Source organism: Condylura cristata, unplaced genomic scaffold (assembly GCF_000260355.1).
Source record: "Condylura cristata isolate star-nosed mole 26May11 unplaced genomic scaffold, ConCri1.0 scaffold00013, whole genome shotgun sequence".
Lineage (NCBI taxonomy): Eukaryota > Metazoa > Chordata > Mammalia > Eulipotyphla > Talpidae > Condylura > Condylura cristata.
In genome coordinates, this window is record NW_004567114.1 from 33,894,787 (window position 1) to 33,918,091 (window position 23,305).

The 23,305-nt window shown below is 37.5% G+C and overlaps 1 protein-coding gene across 3 annotated transcripts in view; it reads right to left on the minus strand.

Annotated features, from left to right (window-relative positions):
• Positions 1–21,071, minus strand: part of TMEM260 (transmembrane protein 260) — a 54,858-nt gene extending 33,787 nt beyond the window's left edge. For 2 of the 3 annotated variants that reach the window (XM_004681846.2, XM_012724696.1), the window contains exons 1-3: positions 20,641–20,860; positions 15,691–15,722; positions 14,803–14,954 (exon numbers count right to left, since the gene is read on the minus strand). In XM_004681846.2, coding sequence (XP_004681903.1) covers positions 14,803–14,954; positions 15,691–15,722; positions 20,641–20,800 — 344 coding nt within the window. In that variant the 5' untranslated portion in view covers positions 20,801–20,860. Of the gene's footprint in view, positions 1–14,802; positions 14,955–15,690; positions 15,723–20,640; positions 20,861–21,048 lie in introns of those variants that run through there. The other variant, XM_012724698.1, reaches the window with a different exon arrangement.
• Between the last annotated feature and the right edge of the window lie 2,234 nt (positions 21,072–23,305).

The following is a 23,305-nucleotide window of genomic DNA, read 5'->3' on the forward strand; positions in this document are numbered from 1 at the left end:
CCACGGTGGGGGGGGGGCTCTCAAGACTGGTTTTAACCTGTTTTTTGAAAGGGCAATTAGTCAAGTTTAAAACCACCAAAGAGTTAATGAAAGAGAACTGAGAAGAAAGTCCTGATATGTATGAATCCTCAGGAAGGAAACTCATGACTCATAATTTACATTGATTTCTTTTTAACATACATTATTATGCTCAGGAAGACATGTGAAGTATTTGAATTGTTGAAATTATTAGAATTATGTTAACTGTCTTTTCAAATATTTCATATGATTTTAAAAACTGAAGAAAAAAATTATCAAATTTAGCGATATCCAGATTAGAGTTACATACATTAGCATTTTGTTGCAGATTAATCCTACATCAGCAAGTTCACCAATTTGAATTCTCACCGTTCCTGTACAAAAGATCAGGAAAATTGTACTCTTTCACCTGATTTTCCCTGGTATCAGAGAAATAGATTTAAGGTTATAGAAAGTAAGCAACTGATGATGAAATCAAATTGATAGTCTTCATTATTTATTCATCTTAAATGAGCTTGCTTAATAATCAAACTACACCTATAGAAATTTTGGTTGCAGTCCTACTATATAAATTGAAGACAAAAAAGTAGTGGAATATTCTTTCCTGTCCTTTTTTTGGGTAGTGTAGGGGCAGAGCTGTTCAACATCTAAAACCCCTTTCTACGTTAGAGCAATATCCAGCTTATGAAGAACAATCCCTTCATATTATACACTGAAAATGGAAGATACTTATTTGTCCAGCCTCTCTTGCAGCTAGAACATGGGAATGTCATTTAGGCTTTGTCAGTGACAAGTATCTACTTTTTTCTGAAGAAAAAATTGTGAGGCAAGCAGCAGGGATAGAGACAGAATCATTAGAAATAGCTGGTGGCCTTTATGCAGCATTCTACAAGCAACAATGGCAGCACTATTGTGGGGCAATGCTCACAAGCCAGGTCAGAGTCAGTAGTAAAAGATGGGGTGTCTGTTGTCAATAGTGATGGTCTCCTTTGAATACATCTGCCTAAGACTGGATTTTTCTGACTCAGGTTCTGGTAATCCAGACCTGTTAGAAATTCTGAAAGCTCTCCAATTACCTTTGCCTTCATTTTTCCAATTCTAGAATGTTTCCTTGAGTAAAAAAAAAACAACAAAACTATTATAGAAATATAATTTACATAATATACAATTTACCCATTTAAAGTGTATGACTAACTTTAAAAATTTTTTCTAATAATATGTTTGTTTTTACATCATTTTGTGCCTTTTTCCATCTCAATAGTAATCCCCATGAGCTTCCCATCACCAAATTACCCATGTGCCATCACCATAGTCCAGTGCATTTCCCTCCCCCCACCGTTTTTTATCCCATTCCCCATTCCACCTCCATAAAAGGTCTCTGGTATACAGCTGTTCATTATTATTATTATTTTATACCCTGGTCCTTTGTACTTTCGCCATGATTGAAACCATCCAGTATTTTTCCTTTTCTTTCTCGCTTATCTGACTAAGCATGATCTTTGCAGCTCCATCCATGTTGCTGCAAAAGGCATGTGTTTATTTTTTTGGTTGCTGTGTAATATTCCATTGTGTATATGCACATCTTTTCAATTCAGTCATCTATTTGGGCATTTGAGTTGTTTCCATGTCTTTCGAATTGTAAATAAAGCAGCAATATAAAGTGTATGACTAACTTTTTAAGCACATATTCACAGACATGTACAACCATCACTATAGTCAAGTTTACAACATTTTCATCAGCTGCAAAAGAAATCCTATCCCTATAAGTTATCATAACCTCCTGTCCCCAACCCCAGCCTTCAATACATACCCATCTACTTTCTGTCTGTCAGATTTCCCTGGAATCATATCATTGGTAGACTTAGGTGACTGGCTTCTTTAACTTAGCATAACATTTCAAGGTTGATTCAACTTTAAGTATATACTGATATTTCATTTTTTGTTTCTAATGGCTGAATGGATATACCACCTTTTGTTGACCTGTTCTTCCACTGATAGACATTCAGGTTGTTTCCACATTTTGGCTATTACAAATAATATTGCCTTAAATATTTGTATGCAAGTTTTTGTGCATATGTTTTCATTTTACTGAGATATATACTAGGAGTGGAACTGCTGGATCACAGAACAACTCTATGTTTCATCACTTCAGCAACTAACAGATTGTTTTCGAAAGTTGTTGCACAATTTTATTCTCAGCAGCAGTGGATGATTTTGCCACAACTGCTGAAATTTTTCTGACTTTTTGATTTTAGCCACATTTGGGTGAAAAGTATTACCTCACTGAGGTTTTGATTTGCATTTCCATAAAAGCTAGTGATGCTGACCATCTTTTCATGTGTTTATTGGCCATTTCTCCTACCTAAGAAAAATGTGATTTCAGACCACTGACCATTTTAAAGATCCATTTAATTTTCATTATTAAATATAGTGTTCTCCTTTAACTTCTTTTCTGCTAAACATAGCCAAGGTCAAATGCTTGTACCCAAGACTCAAATATATTGCTTTCCCTCTTTATTATTTCTGTTAAGTTTACAAAGGAAACTATGTGAGGAAATTCTAAAACTAAGCTAAGAGTGGCTTAGCTATGTGGAAGACAGAAGAGACAGCAGTACACCCAAAAGCAGAAAGTTTTGTGAGCATTCATATATAGGATATATAAAATATGAAACATTAGAGGGCTCATACATTTTTCATAAAAAATTTTATATAAGCTAGCCCCTATGAAATTCTTTGACTTCAATAGCTTTTTATAAATCAAGCTGCAAATGTCTTTTAAGATGCACATGTTTTAAAAGATTTATTTATTTATGCTTACAGAACTGCGGTATAGGCCAGAGGTGTGGTGGGTGAAAGGATTCACCAGAGACAGAGTGAGGAGCAGAACAGGCAGACTGACAAAGTACACTGCTGAGGATAGCAGCGGAGGGTCAGAAGAGTTCTGCCACACCATGTGGGTCAGTTCTCTGGCCAGGGATGGAACTCGTGTTGCGGTGGCTTCAGAGAGCTTCATAATGTGGTGCCTTAACCCTTTGTGCCACCAGGGAGAGCCCCTAATATGCACATTTTAAAAACATATTTGTCTTTAAAAGTCTGCTTTAGGGCCTCCCTGGTGGTGCAACAGGTTAGGACGCAGCACTGCAAGCTAAATAGCTGCTCCAGTGTGAGTTTGATCCCCAGCCCTGGAGGTGACCCATATGGGCAGCAGACCTCTCCTGTCTCCCGCTGCTCCCCTCAGCAGCGTAGCAGTGAATCCTCTCACCACCCCTGCACCTCTGGCCTGTACCCCAGTTCTGCATGCATAAATAAATAACTCTATTTTAAAAAGTTTGCATTATGGTAAGATTCATAATCAATCAACATTTACTAGCCATGTCCCCAATCTCTGAGGAGAAATATCTGTAAGAATTTACAGTTAGCTGGAGACTGCAGCCTCACCTGGGTAGGGCAGGAGGACAGACAGGAAAGGAACTTGTAATGAACCAGTGTTGAGATGGACAGGGGAGAAAGTAAAGCCAGCGGGGGGCTGAGGGAGATGAGAAAAAAGATAAAGGGGTCTAGGTCTTGATGAAGCCAGAAGAGAAGCACAGGGGCATTGAGGAAACGAATGAACTGAAAGCTAAAGTCACATGAGGAGACAGTAGAGGAGACTGGTCGATTAAGCAAGACTGGATTCTTGTTGCAAGCAGCCTACAACAGAAGAGAATTCAGATTTTCACAAAGGCATGGGAAGACGAATGGTACACCATAAATGAAGCAGCTTGTAGGGTGAGTGCACCGGAGGAAGACAAGCATGGGGCCCAGGGCCACAAAGCACATGCAGCCAACAGGGAGAGGTGACGCCCACCTTGATGCATGGCAGACGGCAGTTGTGACTTGCCAATAAGTGGAAGGATGAGGGCAGAAACATTAAGAACAAGTTTTTTCTGAAGTCTGTGGAGAAGGTCTTCAATGGATTCTCTGCCTCTAGGTAGGCAGACTCGTGACACTGTTCAAGGCATATTATCTGAGCATTACTTTGAGCGTGCTTCACTTCACTTTAATGAGACAGATAAATGACTATAAAGAAGGCTGAAGTCAAGGTGATTTCATGAAGGCAAGTCTCAGGAGCAGAGCGAGGTCCAAATTAGCTTCACACTGCCCACCTCTGTGGCCTCTACCAGACTCTGTAATCTCCTGGCACTGTTTGCCACAGCACCGATGACCACCTCACTGCCAATCTAGAAGTCTTTTGAGCCCTATGCTGGGCTGATGATTCCTGGGGACACATCACTGAGTTGACATCTGGGGAGCCCACATCCCTCAGGGGTGACTTCTCCCAGAGTCAGTGTTTCCTCAGATTTATCCTCAGGCAACTGCTCTTCTCCACTATGTACTCTGCCCAGTAGTTTTATCCACTATCTTGCTTTTAGCTGCCAACTATAAACTAAAACCCAAATCTGCCTCCAGCACTGGCTCTCCCTTGATTTTGAGCTTCTCAACCTCTGACTGACTGCTGCACATACACACCTCAACCCAAAGTCACTGGTACCTGGCTGTCCCACAGAAGTGCAATGCCATCTTGTGGGAAACTAACTTCTCCTCCTCTTCCCTGAAATGACTTCTGTTCCTGTATTTCCTATCTTAGTGAGTTTCATTATTATACCTAGTTTGGAGATTTGAGCCAAGAGACCTAACTGTATTTGGCAAAGCAGATCACATTCTGCCAAAATTTACTTCATAACATTTTTTAAAAAAGGATCCTTTCCCCTCCCCCCACACCAGCACTGCATCTCTCTGCCCTCAGCAGCTCAAGCTCAAGGCTCCCCAATGGCACCAGAGAAAGGGCTCTAATGCTTACTTGATTTGGCACTTTTCTGCCTCCATCCCTTCAAGGAATCCCCTCTGATTGTAAGACATACAAGCTCCTCATCACCACAAACAAGAACTTTTGTAACTAACCTTGGCCTTCTTGTTTTGGACACAACCCATCTCAAACTCTGTGTTTGAACAATCGAGACAACTGATTGTCAGCCCCTGCGCTTACAGACTGCTTCTCCATCTCCAACAGTCTTTACTCTCAGTTTCTCTCAGTGTGGATGCCACTCTGCCTTCACAAGGCAGATCCCACTTACGGCTTACAAGTCAGCAAAGGGTATATATGCGTACGTGTCCCTAGAAAAGCAATTTGAATTTTAAACTAAATGTTTTCATACATATGCATATGTATATTTAAGGCACATTTTATCTTTAGTTTTTAACATTCTCCAAATAGTAACAGTTAATTATTTTAACCTAAGTTCAATCATTTTCAAATGAAACTTTGTGAAAAAACTTATGCCATTTTAAAGAAATTTAGGTTTTTAAACAGTGCAATAAACTGAAAGAAAAGATGTTTTGGTATTGGGGTATATTTTGCTTGTTTTAAAAACTATGTGTTTTGTCATTGCTTTCTGTATTGTTATAAAAACGGTGTCTTAATAAAGGATTAACTTTTGTTACATGAACTTTTTAAAATAAAGGAATATGAAAATGAATATATTTCACAGAAATTAAAGAATAATCATTTCATCATTTTGTACTTTAATTCAACTGTTTGAATATTATCTTGGAAAAAGCCTAGAAATAATAATTTACTTAAAGTCACTTCTATATTACTTGATTTTTTCCTTGCCTAGCAAATATTTCAAAGAAAATAATACAAGATACAAATTCACTTGCTCATACTGTCTTTCACATATTGATGTATAGAGGGTTCCTTATATTTTCTCAAATTTTTAAACAAAATACCTCAAATTTTCCATCTTATATATTATTGAACTAAATATCACCAAACCTCTCATATCAACAAGTCCTGCATATTAAGACATTAAAATGTGCAAAAAGGTTCCCTAAGTAATGCTACACAAATCTCATGAATATGTCTGAAGACAAGTTTAGTTTTAAACTTTTAAGCAGAGTTAAATTACATAAACAGAGTGAAACAGTATTCTTAAATCTTTCTGCATGTAATTATTATTAAATAAATTGGTAGCCCAAATTTCTGGTTGAGTAATATTTCTTTAAAAAACATGTGGGGCCCTCCCTGGTGGCTCAGTGAGTTAAAGCGCAGCACTGCAAGATGGCTGCAGCTGCTTCAAGCGTGGGTCCCAGCCCTGGCCAGGGAGGTGACCACATGGTGCAGCAGACCTCTCCTGTCTGATCCCACTGCTCCCCTCAGCAGTGTGCTTCGTTGAGTTGCCTGTTCTGCTCCCCGCTCTGTCTCTGGTGAATCCTCTCACTGCCCCTGTACCTCTGGCCTGTACCCCAGTTCTGTATGCACAAATAATCTTAAAAAAAAATGTGGAAGAAATATCTGATCTGACATTACCTAAGCATTAATTTTAAATAAAATTGTTGTGACTACACAAAACAAGCTGGTTGGTATCATTTGTAAAGTCACATGTATGCATGAACTATAAATACAAGGATCTCTCAAACAGGACAAAACAACTTTTTCCTACCCATATAAGTCTGATGACTTTTTTTCAAATAAAAATAACATAATCAAAACATCACTGTGTTTTCTTTTGGTAATCTAGGAATGTTCCTTTCTACTAAACTAAATGTGCTAAAGTGACATCGAAAATCAGCTCATTAAAATTAAGACCTAAAATTGAAACTGATGAAAGTATGACAACTTTAGAAAAAAAGAGAAATTCAAATGAGGTTTTGAGTAAAGTGAGAACTCTTTCACCAGAACTCACTACATAAACTGCAAAATATCCTAAACTATTTTCCATTTTAACTTAAGAACACCTATCATAAATTGAACATGAGAAAAAAATGTTTTCACTCCCAATCTATATCTAAAAGAGCCTCATAGAAGGACGTCAAAAGACAGTTCTTCAAATGAAATACATATTTTTGAAATCTAACCTAATTTACAGAGAGATAACATCTTAATGGACTAAGATCTACACTTTAAACACCACTACTATGATAACTTTAATAACACAGCCATGATATTGTAAAAATTAGTTATACATCAATTCAAATAATCAAATTTTTTACAAAAATCATCCAACTATTAGAGAGGTATGTTCAATTTTAAGATCTCACACAAAGGGAGTAAAGCAACGATGATTCAAAATCATCTAAAAGTCATTAAAGTCATATATGCCATACATATATTTTACATATTATACATAAAAATGTAAATTTAATATATTTACATTTTTAAAAAAGATTTATTTATGCATATAGAACTGGGGTACAGGCCAGGGGCACAGGGGCTGTGAGAGGATTCACCGCAGACAGTGGGGAGCAGAATAGGGAGACTGACAAAAGTACACTGCTGAGGGAGTGGTGGGCGAGACAGGAGAGGTCTGCTGTGCCATGTGGGTCAACTCCGGGGTAGGGATTGAATTTGCATTTAAGTGGCTGTGGCTTGCAGTGCTGAGCTTTAACCGTTGCACCACCTGCGAGGAGTCTACATCTTTCTAACGGCTGTTTTACTTGGGTTAACACTAAATTCTGGTAGCTACCATTCCAGGACCATTCCAGTGGTTAGTCGAAAAGGAAAAGTATATAATGCACATGGCAGATACCATGGGAAGATGGTGAAAGGTTTAAAATTCCACTCAGATAATGCAAAGAACAGAGGTTCTCCACTTGGATAATGACTATGAAATGCTGCTGGGAGCATCTTAACAAATGCGTGGGTCAAAATTCTACGAGTAAAACACAGCTGCCTTATTTTTGGTTCGCAAAATCCTTGAACCTAGATAAGACTCCTGAGAAAGGAACTGATTGTGCAGGTTTCTCACAGATGGAATACTATTCATCTGTTGACACAATGGATAAATCGGGAGGTTACAATTTACACCACTGACACAGGTTTGCTATTGATGATAAGGTATATTTTTCTTTCCACTACACGGTATTTGATTTCATGTGTAGTCACATGTTTGTCTAACCCTCAATCAAAAGGCAAATAACAGAAACCTGAAATTCTTTCAGAGCACACATTTGACGTGCCTCATAAAATTCATGAATGTATTTGTCTTCAGTGTAACTTGCATGCAAAGAACCCCACGTGGAGGGCCCACTACCTTCTTCCTCCACTGAAATACTATACTTGAAGTAAATTAAATGGAGGAGGGTACAGTGCAGTGCCTGACTATCATTGCTAAATAAATCACAATTAGTGTTGACTCACACTTGATTAGACTTAAATATGCGATGGGCTACAGGGAAAGCTGGATACAATCAACAGCAGATTGACCACCCCCAGTCTTTCCAGGTCTTATTCATGAAAATTATGTAAGTGCTCCCTTCTGACTCATTCACATAATCAACACCCACATATTTACCCCTCCACTGTGCCTAGAAATGGTCAAACTAATAAAGCTAAGCTACTAAAAGGTGTGCTGCCCACTCTCTTTCAGTGGGTGTTCACTTTCTGCAAATACGTACTGAGCATCTGATATGTGCAAGCTGTTCTGTGGGCAAAGTATAGCCAGTGGCCATTTAAAGAACAGCAGAGTCAAATCATATCTTTTTCAAGTTCAGCGCTAATGAACATAAATCAACAATTTAGGACACAGTCTATTAAAGTTAATCTCTAAGCCATTACTCCCACACTTAAAAAATGTAAAATATTTCATTTTTAAATTTTGCAAATAAGCCCTTTCCCCCACAAATCACAAAAATTGTCAGTCAATATAAGATCCTACCAAGGTTAGTTCTATTTTCTCAGATTCAGTCAAAAGAGAACAACTTCAATTCTTAATTTTCAGCAACGTAAATATCAACTATAAGTACACTAAAAGCAAAGGACCAAGTAATAGTCTTGATATAAAACCACTAATTAAAATTGGGGGAAAAACTGAAAAGCCTTCAGAAAAGTAAAAAGCACCACTGAAATGGAGGGAATAGTTATGAATAGCTTCCATAGCCTACTTTAAAATAACATCTAAAATAAATGTTTTCATTTACTGAAATGAAATACTTAAAAATCACAAACTCTCAGGTCACCAGTACTCAATCTTGAGAGTGTGTTTTGTTTTCAGTAGCAAAATCGAAGTTGGTTACATCAGTGATTTGGTGATGGGAAACTCAAGGGGATTGCAACTGAGATGGAAAAATGCACAAAAATATGTAAAAATAAACTAATACAGTAATAAAAAAAAGAAAAAAAATTGAAGTTGGTTAAAGTTTATTCTAGCATATAGTTATCAAATGTCCTGGCCAAGGTACAGCAACACACTACATTCTTTCTAGCTGAAAACTTAGGAGACACTGCATAATTTCTAAAATGTTAAGATATTAAAGGAATATGAAGTAACGTAAAAGATTCAAATAACTAAAACCAGCAGACTGCAGGTATTAAACTTACTTTCATTAGCAACACTAACCAACTCAATATACAAGAGATTTAATATTAAATAGTCGTCCTAGGCAGTTATGAGGTATCTCTCAATTCAACTCATTAACAGTGTTTTCTATTTTCACACCTTTGAAAAGCAGTAAGTCTATGAGTTAAGATCTATAATTTTATTTGTCGTTTTAAGAAATACATGTATTTGTTATGATAGCCATAATCACTGGTGACTAGCTCCAGTGGCAAAATCTCGGCAGGAAACAGATTTAGCAATTTAAATGTTTTATAAGTTTTTGTAATTGAGGAAACTTTTAATAATCTGACATTTGTTAAAACCACTTATTAGAAATTATGCAGCACCGTAGCTGTGGAAATATGAGCTAGCTTCACAATTATAAAGTCAGCCTATGTAGCCCTTCCCTATTGTATATAGTGGCATAAACCCCACGGCGGCCTATCAGCTAACTGGCAGGCAGGGGGCTGCTCTATTCAAAGTGAGAGATACAAGCTGCAGGGCAAAAACCTGGCAGCTCCCATCTGACCCCACAATCCCCTACTGGTGACAGCTCCAAGCTCCATGGCAAATTAGGCCTTCTCATATTACAATTGGAGAAGACAGATTCCATTAGCAGTATCTGAAATTGAGTGGAGAGCTGCACTGTTATCAGACTTGACTCATAAGCACTGCTATTAATCAGAGCTATGATAGCATTTATATATTTCAAGCTATCTGCTGCCGCTGTGATATTCTGCTACAAAGGGTTGATGGGACTTAGGAAAGTGAACAATAGAGCTTTCTGGGAAAAGCAGAGTAAATCAAGAAAGTCTATGACTTCCGCACATTCTGAAGGGATTGTGGTTTACATAAATTTTCTCCCAATTGGAGATTGAGCTCTTCCTCATCTTACACATGGGATTTAGTTGTCACTCAATGGTAACAGCTGTGAAAAGGTGAAGCGGCCCACCGCTCAGAATATTGCCTTCGCTTTTAAAGCAATTAACCCATGAACAGGAGGATACCTGGTGATATCAAAGGGATTAGGCCAGCCAGTGCATTATTAACATTTCCTTGAACTAATTCTAACTCTGACTAGCTGTCAGAAAAGACTCTACAGTCTTAAGAAAGAGTTTCTGCCCCGCTTTTTTCCCTTCAAAATGAAGTGCTGCTATTTGAGTGTAATGTGTCCCTCTACTTATAAGAAAATGCAAATGAACCAAGCTTTTAATATGCTTAACTAGTCTGAGTTGATGCAATTTTAATACAAATATGAGAGAAATAGATGATCAATTAACCAGGGATCAAGACAGATATTCTCCTGAATGGAAATTAATGCTCCAGTACTTTGCATTCTTCTTCAACTACAAAAATTTGGTGACTATTTGTTACTTATGCATAGTTAACTCTGAAATTAGGAAGCGCTTCACATTATTCTCTATGGGAATAATCAAAAATACTTCCTGAGATGGAAAATCCAAATGTCCCTTAAGCAGGAGGTTCTACATTCTCTGAGGTATGGCATTTTAATTTTCTATTCTTTATTGAATGGACTCTTAGCAGAGACTCTAGGAATAGCAGACACAGTGCTCAGAAACAAGTTGTTTTCCAAAAGTTAAATCAAATTAATTTTTGCAGCTGCAAAATGCTTACAAAAATATAATTTATGAAATAAAATACTGGCCAAAACAATCTGCAGGGAGGTATTGAAATATTAAAATTGGCTATAAGTTGTCTGTGGCAAGCAGGCTGATTTCAACATACCTTCAACTACCACCAACGTTCATATATTCTAGGTAACCTCCTTGCCAGTAAAAGAACTGATTTCTTACTGTACAATATTAATGTTGTTAGACGCTCTGTTATACAAATTTTCTGAAACAGTGCCTTTTAGGGAAAAAAAAATCTGAAAACCTTTAATGGTAATTTTATCTCTCCTTAAAATAAGCTGAATTTTTATAATAAAAATTAAAATTGTTTTACTCTTGATTCATATGTGTGCTCAACAAATACTGTTGAATGAATACTTCTTTAGTTTCATTTGGCCCCAACAGTCTGAAAAGGATAAGCTCTCCAGCCTATCAAGCACACATCCCCTGATCTGTAACTACAAAATAATTGATACAAGATATGTCCTCATCTGAGATCAAAAGTAACTTAAATATGCCCCGAGGTAAAGAATTTTCATATAATGTTATCAACATACTCCATTCTCTTTTTCATGACACTAAAACACAGGACAGGTAAGCACACCGATGCTTAATGATAGCGATTTCAGAATTTCTAATTCACCCAGCACATAGAACATAGTTTGATGTTTCTTAGAAAATAAGTTTGAAATCAAGTAGTAAGTAATGCTAAATGGTGCTCACATTAGTAACTTGTATTATCTATAACTTTCTTATTTTGTATTAGTAGGATTTGTGAATTTCAGATATTATTTAAACACCCCAATATTGAACTAAAAATAATTTACTTCAATTGTCCTTAAAAGATAAAGTCCCAGTTCTTATAAACCACTAACTTTATTACAGATTCTTAAGTGCACAGATGTACACATTAATAAAATGAGCACTATTTCATATAAGTGAGATGTATTAAACTCCCAAACATAATGCATGCTTAAAAATATCCCTGAAGGGGACATTACATAAATAAGTACATACAGAATCAACAGCCACAGTCTTATATTTTTAATTCCGTAAACTACAGTGACACATACAGCTTTCAATGTGCTGTTTTACTCATAGGCTTGCTACATTAGGGCAGAGCAAATATAAATGAGTTCTTGCCAACCATTAGGAAAGATTGACAAAAAATGCAGTGTTAATGACATCTTACAGCTTTTAAAAGCAAGAGAAAGATGCAAGGAAAGCAAAAATTACATAGCAATGGGAAACAACGAATAAATTGTTCTTTTAATCTAAGTTATGTTTACTGAAAAAATTGGAGCTTTTTACATCAACACATTTAAACAGAAATTTGCTTTTGAAATACAATCTTTGTTTAAAATGTACAGAAGGTCTTTATGTCCACCCCAAGAGCTAAATATAGTGAATGCTATGTGAACAATTACCTGAAAAAAACCTAAACCTGTTAAAAGAATTAATTTACTGCACACCAGTCAGCACTAATCCTTCATGTACAGTAATGTTCTCTTAAGTGATGGAGGAAAAGAAAGAATAAAACTGTTTCCTGGATCAAAACCCTTGAATATTCAACAACAAAATGGAATGATGATTTAGCCAGTAAATGATTATAGTAGTGAAATGTCTCCTAAACAAATTCTGATAAAGGAGTCAACCTGTAAAGGAATACATTTACTGTACACTGGGACTGGAAAAAAGCTGTCACTGTAATGGCTGGACAAAAACTGTGTCCTGCTGTTGGGTTTATATTCACAGAAGAAAGGTTTTAAAGGTTAAGTTCAGGTCATACAACAAATGAAATTGTAACAAGCCAGCTGACATTGTATAATGTCTTCTTCCACTCAATCAATAGGCTACTGTTAGTCCTATTACCATAGAGATGGCTTGCTTGTTCCTGAAGGGTATCTATTGTTTGACAAAACAGATTTGCCACTTGAACTAGGTTGTTCCCAAAGGGCGTGTACCTTATCAATTATTTGTATTCAAAATAATGAAGTATTTTCATATTAAAATGTATGAAAGAGATAATATTATTAGATTCCTTTTTTGAAAGAAAGCAACTTTTTCAAAGTACTATGTTACTAAAACCACTCAAATATCCAGTTAAGTCATATTAAGAGTTTTAATTTAAAGCATTTGTAAGTATACAAATTTGTCACTAAGACTGTGTATTTAAAAAAATGATCACAGGCTCATGTGCTAATCTAAACTCCATTATAATAATCAAGTATAATAATAAGTTATTTTAAAACATGGACAACTCTGAGGAAAACTACTGTCCAAAACTACTTGGGTTTGTAAAGATAAAGATTTTAGTATATGATTTTTACAGAGGTTTTCATGTGGACTGACATCAATAATACAATGAAAAAACATTAGACATTCATTGCTTCATTTGCATAAATTATTTGTATCCACATAGTATTCAAATACATGTATATGTAATAGAAGTGAACCTTTAAAAATATAGTTGAATTATCATAATAAATACAAATATTAGTTCTTATTAAATAAATGTCTGTCTTAAAATATCCTGTGAAAAATTAGTAATTCATATATTCTATATAGAATGGAGAAGTTCTAAATTTCGGCCTAGATATTTAGAAATAAAAGATCAATTTTTCTTTCGATGGAAATAATGACAGATTCTTAATATAAGGAAATTAGAAAGAACAAGTCTAATAAAATTATTCCAATAATTTGGGGAATAAAAAGTATTCATAACACTAATCACTGCAAGCAAAGATGTTATTTTAAACAATTCATGCTTAAAGATTTCGCTATCACCTGTAAGACTGAAATAGAAAAATATTAAATATAGCTAAAAATTTAGTAAAATTTAGTGAATAATGAACAATTATAACATTTGAATAGGAAGACTTTGTTATACAAAGATGAAAAAGTAAGCTTTAGAGTCATAATTATGTTAACTTTAACCTTTCTATACTTCAAAGGGAATTTAGAAAGAATTTAGTGAAAAGGTAATTCTATGAATAACACAAATAAAAACATTAACCTCTGTGTAAATGACACTTGGAATTCTTCAAATTATCTTTCTTTACATATAAAGGTATTTGTTCTTATAATAAAACCTGCAATTGTCTTTGAACTATGTGTTTTAATTTGGTTTCCCATTTGCAGGAATAATTTATCTTTTCCACTATAAATGAGTGAAAAAGTATTCTAAACTAATGACCAAAAGCAAGGTAGCCTGCCATAGGCAGAAAGTCTCCCATCGGTGAAGTAAGTAGGATCTAATTTGCCTACCTTCCCTACAGCTATAATGGAACAAAGTTATAGCTTAACTAAAACTACACCCCAAACTCATTTTCTTATTTGAGAGCCTTGTATACTCAAAAAGTATACAACATGTGCATATTTAGAATAGCAAAATAATTAGGCATTAGCTTTGGGCCTGATAGGCTGCTGCCCATCAGCAGCAAAGTTAAGTAACTGACTGGTATTTACTGTTTGCCAAGAGATGAATTTCATATTGTTGAATTAAACTGGCCCATCTGCATCTTCATAAAATGACAAACCTTATTAGTTCTGCCTGACCAGAGAATTGCGATAATGAACTGGTGACACCTTCACCCTATTGTATGAAGCAGAACCAACTGTGTAATCACTTGAGGGGTCAAACGCATATGAAATTACTGTAAATTAAGAAAGTAAAATCAGATGATTAGGAAAGCCATTCAAGAGACAGATTTTTTTTTCCCGAAAGTATGTACTTGGGCCCAAGAAAGTGACATTTCTAATTAGTCAATATTATGTTAGCTAATAAACTACTTTACCTGAAAACGGTCAAAAAAAGTAATGATGCCGCTACTGCTCCAAATAAGCCACACAGAAGATTGACTCGGTAGGCAACAGAGCCGAAAGGGAACAGTATAATTGCCAGTTTAGCCACCAGAGTAAACAAAGGATAGCCAGGAGGATGGGCAACCTATGGAAAAATTAGCAAACAGTTAGAAGGTTTTCATCTGGTGAAGGAAGAGTCCAGCTGGCTTTCATTGAAAAGCAGCTCTTTTCTCAGGCAAGTCTAAAGATTTAAGTGCCAATGACTAAATGTTTGTGTAGTGGTTTTCTATTGTAATCCTCTGTACCAATACAAATAAATATTTTCTTTAGTGGATTTGGCGGCGTCTATCACATGGTGTGTCACCTAGAGAAAGGGTGACATATTTCATTGTCAGTTCTTAAGCAGTTTGTTCTCCGGGTTCACAGTACATTAGGGTCATTTCAAAGGCTATTGAAAAAAAAAAACAAACAGGTTCTGAAATATCGTGTTGGTTAGAAAGTTGAAAGACCACACTGCTACCGGATTACCGCCATGCTGACAGTCCTAAGGTCTTGCCTAAAGGGATCATGCACCATAATAAAGTTTATTAAATAATAAACTTATTAAAAATGTTAACCCGATTTATTTTATTCTCCCCAGCTTATACAAAATTTAGGGTGATAATAAGCCAGCTACTGTATATATAGTAAAGGCTTTGCTTTATAATTTAGTTTAATTGGATTTATAACTTAAAGTAAATTGTCACGTACTGTACTTATAAGTTACTAAAAACTGGGGTTTGAAAATAAATTAATCTACTTTATGCCATGGTTAATTAAACTTTCTTAATTCCTAAAACTGTTAATGAGAGCATTGATTAAACAATAAAACTAATACTTACTCCAAGCTCATGTGCGGCTGTGATCAGTTCCCCTGTGAAAAAATAATGTAAAACCAATAATTACTATTAGAAAATGACACTCCTCCAAAGTTTTCAAAATCCAAATGCTTGCACTGGGGTTTTGCATTAATTTGACTGGATAAAACTGCAAATCTGTAGAGATTTAACAGCATGAAATAGTCTAAGAATATTTTCTCCTGTAGGTCTTACTAACAAACTGTCTTTGATAGTTTTTAATAACTGGTCAGTGGAAAGACAGGTGAATTTCAGTTTTTTCAAAAAATGTTTACTTCCCCTCCTTAAGTTGTATATACTTGTATTTAAAAACTCTTAAAGGTCGTTAGTGTAAGGTGCTGAATTATCCCTTAAGAATTTAGTGCAAAACTGTATAAAGATGCACTTTTATATGTAAAATATGAGGTTTGGACATGCCATAAAATGTCATGCTGCCCTAAACTGGCATTTGGATACCCATTCTACATTCATTAGGTTGAATATTATTATTAAATAACTGCCAAATATTTATTGGCTCCAGTTATTTTATAGCATTTACAGGGTAAACTGATTACCATAACACATTTTCCAAATCATATTTATTTATATATCCCATAATAGTTCTTCACCATGGTGATTATTTACCAAATGTTAACATGTTGTTAAAAATAACTTACTGTGTTAAGATTTTATGTACCCAGAGCATAGGAACTGTTTATGACTTGTCCCTATATACCATAATTCAACAGAATGAAGAAATCAGTCAATAATAATTATGATTTATTAAAGTTACTCATACCTATTAGGTATTATAATATCCACCCCTTCTCTTTAATGGATATCAACACTATTAATTTTTACTGTCCACCCCAGTCACAATGGAGACCTTTATCCTCTCTAGCCTGGACTACAGCAATAGCTCTGCCAATCTAGTATAATCATCTTCATAATGAATACTGCTAGCCCTCCCCCGCAGAGGGAGGGAGTATATTTCTTGTCTGAGACTTCTCAATGGTTGATCTCTGCCTACTGAATGAAGTCTGTCCTTCATAGTGACATACAAGCCCTCTATGGCTGCATGGGCCCTTTGACGGGACTTACATCCACGGAATCTATCCACACTCCAGGCAAATCTGATTACCAGTTTCCCTGGAATGGTACTATTTTTGCACCTCTTATCACTCATTTTCTCACCCAGCATTGCCTCCTAAATCCTTCAAGGCCTAGTTCAATTGCCATCTTCTCATTGACACCTTTGCTTAAACACACTCCTCCCTGACCTCCCCCATCAGAATTAATCACTATTTCCTCTTCCACAGAACCTGTTTGAACCTCTCCATTTAGCACTTATTTAGACTGTCTTGCATCCTAGTTAGTGTTTTCAAGTCTGGTAGTTCCCCTAAGTTAAAATACTAGCCTATCAGTTTCAGGATTTTGTCAAGACATCATCACCTCTCCCTCCTCTGGCTACAACAAAGAACCTAAGCCCAGCAGAGGTTGAGGAGGGCTTACTCCTTTCATCTGTGAGGCTCTGACACCCCATTCTTAGGTGAATGACTGCTTGCATCATGTAAGCCCCATAAAGGTGCCCAAAGACAGATACTACTCACTTCAAATACTCAAGTTCTTTTTTTTTTTTTCTGGAAATATTCAAGAATGTCTTAGAAACCAAAGGCACTTTTGTTATGGTCTAGAAGTGTTTAGAACTGGTCATGGACACCTTGGAATTTTACTCTAGAGTAGGTTGTGGCGTAGTCCCAAATTGCTTTAAACAGCTTTTTCTTCTTTTATTTCTGTAGGTGCAATAAAGCACATTAAAGTTCAAAATTTTAAGGTTACTCAGTCTCCATTTAAAACATATTCAAAATTATATTTAAGATTAATAGCCTGTTTTTTTCTTTAACCGTTAAAAGGCAAATACGTTCTTATTTTTTTTGCTAGAGTTCTATTGGGATGATGTTAAATCTGGAATTTTTCAAACTTCCATTAACAACTCTTACAAAACATTAAACTAAACTTTAAATAGAAAAGATAGTATTTAAAGCCTGTATGTGTATCCTTGATAAAGAGCTAGAGAAATACTACTTTTAAAAATGGAAGTGGGGCCTTCCCCGGTGGCTCAGCGAGTTAAAGCATAGCACCAAGAAGCTAACAGCACTTCAGCATGAGTTTGATCCCCAGCCCCGGAGGTGACCCACATGGTGTGGCAGACCTCTCCTCACCCACCCACTGCTCCCCTCAGCAGTGTACTTCATTAGTTGGCCTATTCTGCTCCCCACTGTGTCTCTGGTGGAAGCCTCACTGCCCCTTCACCTCTGGCCTGTACCCCAGTATTGTATGCATAAGTAAATAAATCTTTATAAAAAAAAGATGTGGTAAAGGAGAAAGTGAGTAGTGCAAAAAAAAAAAAAGAAGAAAAAAGAAACTACGGAGTCCTTGCTTTAGCCTAACCATTTACTCCGGGGATTCCACAATCTAATTTTACTACTACCTGCATCGTATTATATGCTTTTTAAAAATTAAGATTCCTTAACCATCATTCCAAACCTGTCTATACAATGACCCTCTGGGGTTAGGCCCCACCTTTTCCAGGCAGTTCTGAAGAATTTTCCAGGCAAGTTTGAGAAACAGTTTTCTTCTTATCTGGGACATAAATGGGTAGCAAGCTGAGAGTTTTTAGCAGAAGTTTAACTTAATACAAAACCCTGCTCCCTTCACATTCTTCTCTTGAGAGTAATCATACAACTATATTGTCTTGTCAAATCTGTTAAAGGTAGTATCCGTAAAAAACATAAACTCAAGAATAACAAATAGGATTCTCTCACAGAAGACCATAAACATTCATACACATGAATAAGCTAGGTATATTTAGTGTTGTAAAAATAATTTCAGCAAGAGAATGTGATGGATTTAGGGAGCATAATTTATAGTTTATCAGGAAAAAATAACACATGCTCTATTTTGGTTTTGAGATGCGTTCTGTTTATTGATAGAAAATATCTCATTAACACATTTAAGGAAAACAGTACATTGAACACAGAGAAGATTATCAGCGATATGATTAAACAGACTTTACTGCCAGCACTTGGAAAAAAATTTTCATCCCTAAAAAGGAACCTAAAAATAAAAGCGGTAACACTATTTGGTATCAAACTAAACAAACTGGAACACCTAAAAAAGTTAGATAACTCAAAGTGACTAAATAAGTTTATTCTTTAAAAAGATAGTATTAAGACAAGCCAACAAGAGATTTTAAATACTTTTTATACATGTGAGAAATTTAACAAAGAGTTTTGTGAGATTCTCTGACAAAGAGTAAAGGTGAAGACCACATGTTCTCAAGTCAGTCTATTTGATATTTTTCCTTGGCTGCCCCTAGTTTCCAGTTGAGTGAATCTGGATATAATTTAGCCTTAGTTTATTTATCCATAAAAGAAAAATACTACCAGGACAGTAGCTGGAAGGGTTAAAACCATAATCCCTGTAAAGTACTTGTGGCTGTCTGCACATAGTACGCGCTCAGTTAAGTGCTAGTTATTCATGTCAACCTTATACTTCACACTCAAACTAAAATAATTACCAATATTTCCTTTTTTTCTTCCTGATCAGTATAGAATTACCAAATCTCTGAGTAATGCTTTCCAGAGTCAAAACTCTCACAACTATAGTTATTTCTATCACTTAATGTAAACTGGGTAACATGCAAGTCCATTTCTCACTGTATTAAAGAGACTTCGCTATTTATTCAACAGGAGGAACCTGAAACAATAAAGTCAATGACATGACAGTGGATCGTAGGGGTCCTCATAGGCAGCCTTCAAGATGGTTGCCCAAAGATATTCTACTCCCCTTATTTTCATCATCTTCTCCCCCACGGGGGACTGGAATTACTAACTTCCAAGAACAAAATCAGGCAGTAGCATTTCACTTCCCAGATTAGATGACAAAATGACAGAGGTGTTAGAAAGAGGTGCCATCTCTTTCTTTTGGCTGAAGTCAGCTTACCGAGGGGACACGCACAGCAAAGAATGGAATTAAACTTTGATGCAAATGCTCCCCAACTTCAGCCTTGAGAGGACTGCAGTTCCAGCCCACACAATGACAGCAACACCCTAACAGCACCCTGCTAAACTCCACTCAGGTGCCTGATCCACAGAAAGTGAGACAATAAGCTTTTGTTTTCAGCTACCCAATTTGATGTGTACTGGTCCGCAGCAACACTAATTAGCACTCATGGTTTCCTCAAACTGTAGATTGACTATCTGAAGTCACAGCAGCACTCTGACATCACTGACTGTTTTTAAGCACTATCGAAATGGATACTGGATTTGTTTCTCCTAAATACATGACAACTCCTCGAGATTGGCCCAGGAGCCCCTCTTTCCTTTTTAATAGCTGTGTGCCTTCAGTAGCCAGTGGCTCCTACTCTATACACGTTCTCCCCAAATTCGCTGCATGAGCGCTTGCACGGTTATTTCAATTAAAAGCACCACGGCCCCCGAGGTTTTTCCTGACAAGCGACTCTGAAGGAGCTACTCCCCATCATCACCCACTACCAATCGTACCTCTCTCTCGCTCCAACAATGCATCCCCACTTAACATGTGCGCTCAGTAATTCTGCAACCTCTGCCCGCACTAATACTCCACAGTGGTTCACCACGACTGTTAATCCCTTTGTCCGGAACACATTAAGAACTCAGTAAGTAGTATTTGTGGACCATAAAGAATGCAAAGCAAGAGACTCGGACCCAGAAAAGTGATCCGGGGCAGTCCCAACAAGCCCCGACCAGACCGCTCAGAACTACAAAACCAGAGCTACAGACTGGAAGGAGGAGCTGGATCCGGACGCAACGCCTGTGGCTAGGCACCCGCAGGCCGGCGGACGGAGGGCGCGAACCGGAAAGACCCCGGGAGAAGTGTAAACCGGGCGGTAGGGGGGCCCTGAAAGTACTTTACCCGAGTCTCCCCCCGGCACCGAGGGGGGCAGCGTGAGGGTGAACACGGCGGCCACAGCGGCGAACACGGCGACGCCGCCGCGCAAGCCCCCGGAGCGCCGCGGCCCCACTCGGGCTGCCCGCCCCCGGGCCGGGCCCCGGTTGTCGCCATGGACACCCATGGGCCGGTGGGACTCGGGAAAGCGGGGGTATGGGGCCCAAAGGCCCCGGGGCCGCACCGAGCTTCCCGGGCGCAAGGCAAGCGGAGGCGCGGGGCGGCCGCAGCGGCTTCCGGATCGGGGCGCCGCTGGCCGGACCGCACCTTTCTCCACCACAGCAGGGGGTGGGGCTAAAGCGCCAGACCTCGAAAAAGCCAGACCGGGCAGCGCGCCACGCGTTTGGGTTTACAGACTTGAGAGGACACACTCACAAGCTTCAACGCCGCGGAGAAAGCCTTCTCTTCAGAAACAGGCATAGGCACAGGCGGCCGTCTCTATGGCTGTTCCCCCTCCACGTCACACTGACTTGGTTGGGCCTGACAGAGAAGGAAGCTGCGCCCAGAAGCTGGGCCGAGCAGGGGCCGCTTCTGCCCCCTCAGGCGTGGGGTGGGATTGCATAAAAGTACCCCGACGTGAACTTGGAGCCTAAAAACTGAGAACAAGGGAAGCGTGTGTTGAATGCCTGCAAAATAAGCCAGTGAATACATTGAGTTTACCACCATGACTATAAGAGCGTGTGCTCATTTTAAATCGTTAAGTAATTTCCAGAGAGATTAAAATAAACTAATGTTTCTGTTTGGCTTTGTTTTGTTTACTGCATGAGGAAAACTCGACTGATGAACTAGGAAACTTGAGTTTCTGAATTGATTCAAATAACTTACGTTATGATAAAGGGTTCTTCTACTTTAACGAAGAGGAGCTTTTTGGTAGATCTTGACCACTAAGTGGAAAATGAGATGGAGACACTACTCTCCAATTAGGAGCAATGCAATAAAAATAAGGACCCTTCCCCGCATGGCAGGTTCCTAGGATGATAGTAAAGCTTACCTTATACATTATAACAGATTTCTAGAGGGGTAAGGGAGGAGAGCAATCACTGAGGAATGCATCTGCACATATACTGAAGAGCAACGATAATCTAAAATGTGTTATAAGCCATCCACCAGAGACACATGTCTCAAGTGTAGTGTAAATGACATACAGACACACGTTACACTTAGAAAAATAGATGTATCCATAGATTTTTTTTTTTTTTACTATAAAGAACATCAGAAAATCGTCATCACAGACATTAGGATTGTTAGGGTCCAAAATCACCCAGCTGTCCCCGGCGACAAAGAACAGTACCAGAGATGCACAAGCAAGCAGAGTTTATTAAGCCAGCTAGCTGGGGTCAAGCCTTCCTGCAGGCACGCAGGCCACACAGGGAGAGCAAGACCCCGACCTTAGGAATGTTAGAGAATATATAGGCCCTATCGGCCATTACATACATCATAGCTGGTGCAAATTCAAGAGTAACAAACTTCACAGCACCCAAGGGCGGGTTGCCAAGACACCCAAGGACAGGTTTCTCAGTCGTGAGACAGGAGCTGATATCAGGGTCTAGTGTCAGCCGGTTTCAGGAGCTGGCTTCAGGAATGTTATCTGCCTGCCCTCCTTTCTGGGCCCAGGGTGAGTCAGAGACCCAGACAGAGGGGCCTAGCTGGGCTTAACAGGATAATGTTGTTACCTTTGGACATGAGAGACGGTTATGACAGAGGAGGAACATTGAGTTTTAGGATGCTGTCAATGTTTCTATCTTAGGAGGTGGCTACATGGATATTTTATTTATAATTACTAATAAAATGTTTTGTACATTTTTCTATCTATATGACACATCTCATCTTTAAAAAGAAGTAGGAAGAAAGAGTGGTTATGGAGCAGTTATCTGTCTAATGGACAGTTTTGTAATGAATGGTACCCAGAATATTGCCGAATTGGCATGAGGTAATTCAGGAATTTTCCTGCAACCTTTTAGTTTCATGTAATATAAGTGATTATATGGAGATGTTTTATCCTCAAGGAAAATAAATTTCAGCATGAAATTAAATTTCCTTTCAAAATCTCTTCTGGTGATGTGACAGAATAGACTACTAAACTCCCTTCTGAAACCAATTTACTTCTTGAGCATAAAATTTGTGAATTAAGCTCCAGAACTTTGGCAAAAAAAAAAAAAAAAGTAATCTGGTCTCATTGTCTGCTGTCTGTCAGTGTTCTTCATAGTTTTAATGAACTAGTGTTTTAAAATAACTCTAAGATATCATGCGGAAAGGAATATTATTTAAAGATGCAAAGTCAACAATTATAACAGCTAAAATAACAATTTCAAAAATAGAAATGTGGAGGTGAGGACTGTAGCAATGAAGCAAATCTTCATTTTGACAGGACTCAATACATAATGTTAATTTGGTAAGTCAAAAGGTCTTTCTTCAAGCTAATTACTTAGAGTGGTAATGACAGAAAAAACTAAAATCAGAAATGGTTAAAGTAGGTGGGAAAGGGAGAAGTATGGGAAATAATTGCTTTCATACAAATTGTTCTGTAGTCTATATTTTGTATTTTATTAATTTAATAAGGAATTTTGTGTTGTATTAATTTAATAAAGAATAGAAAAATCTTTGTAAATGAACAAACAAGAATGATAAAGAG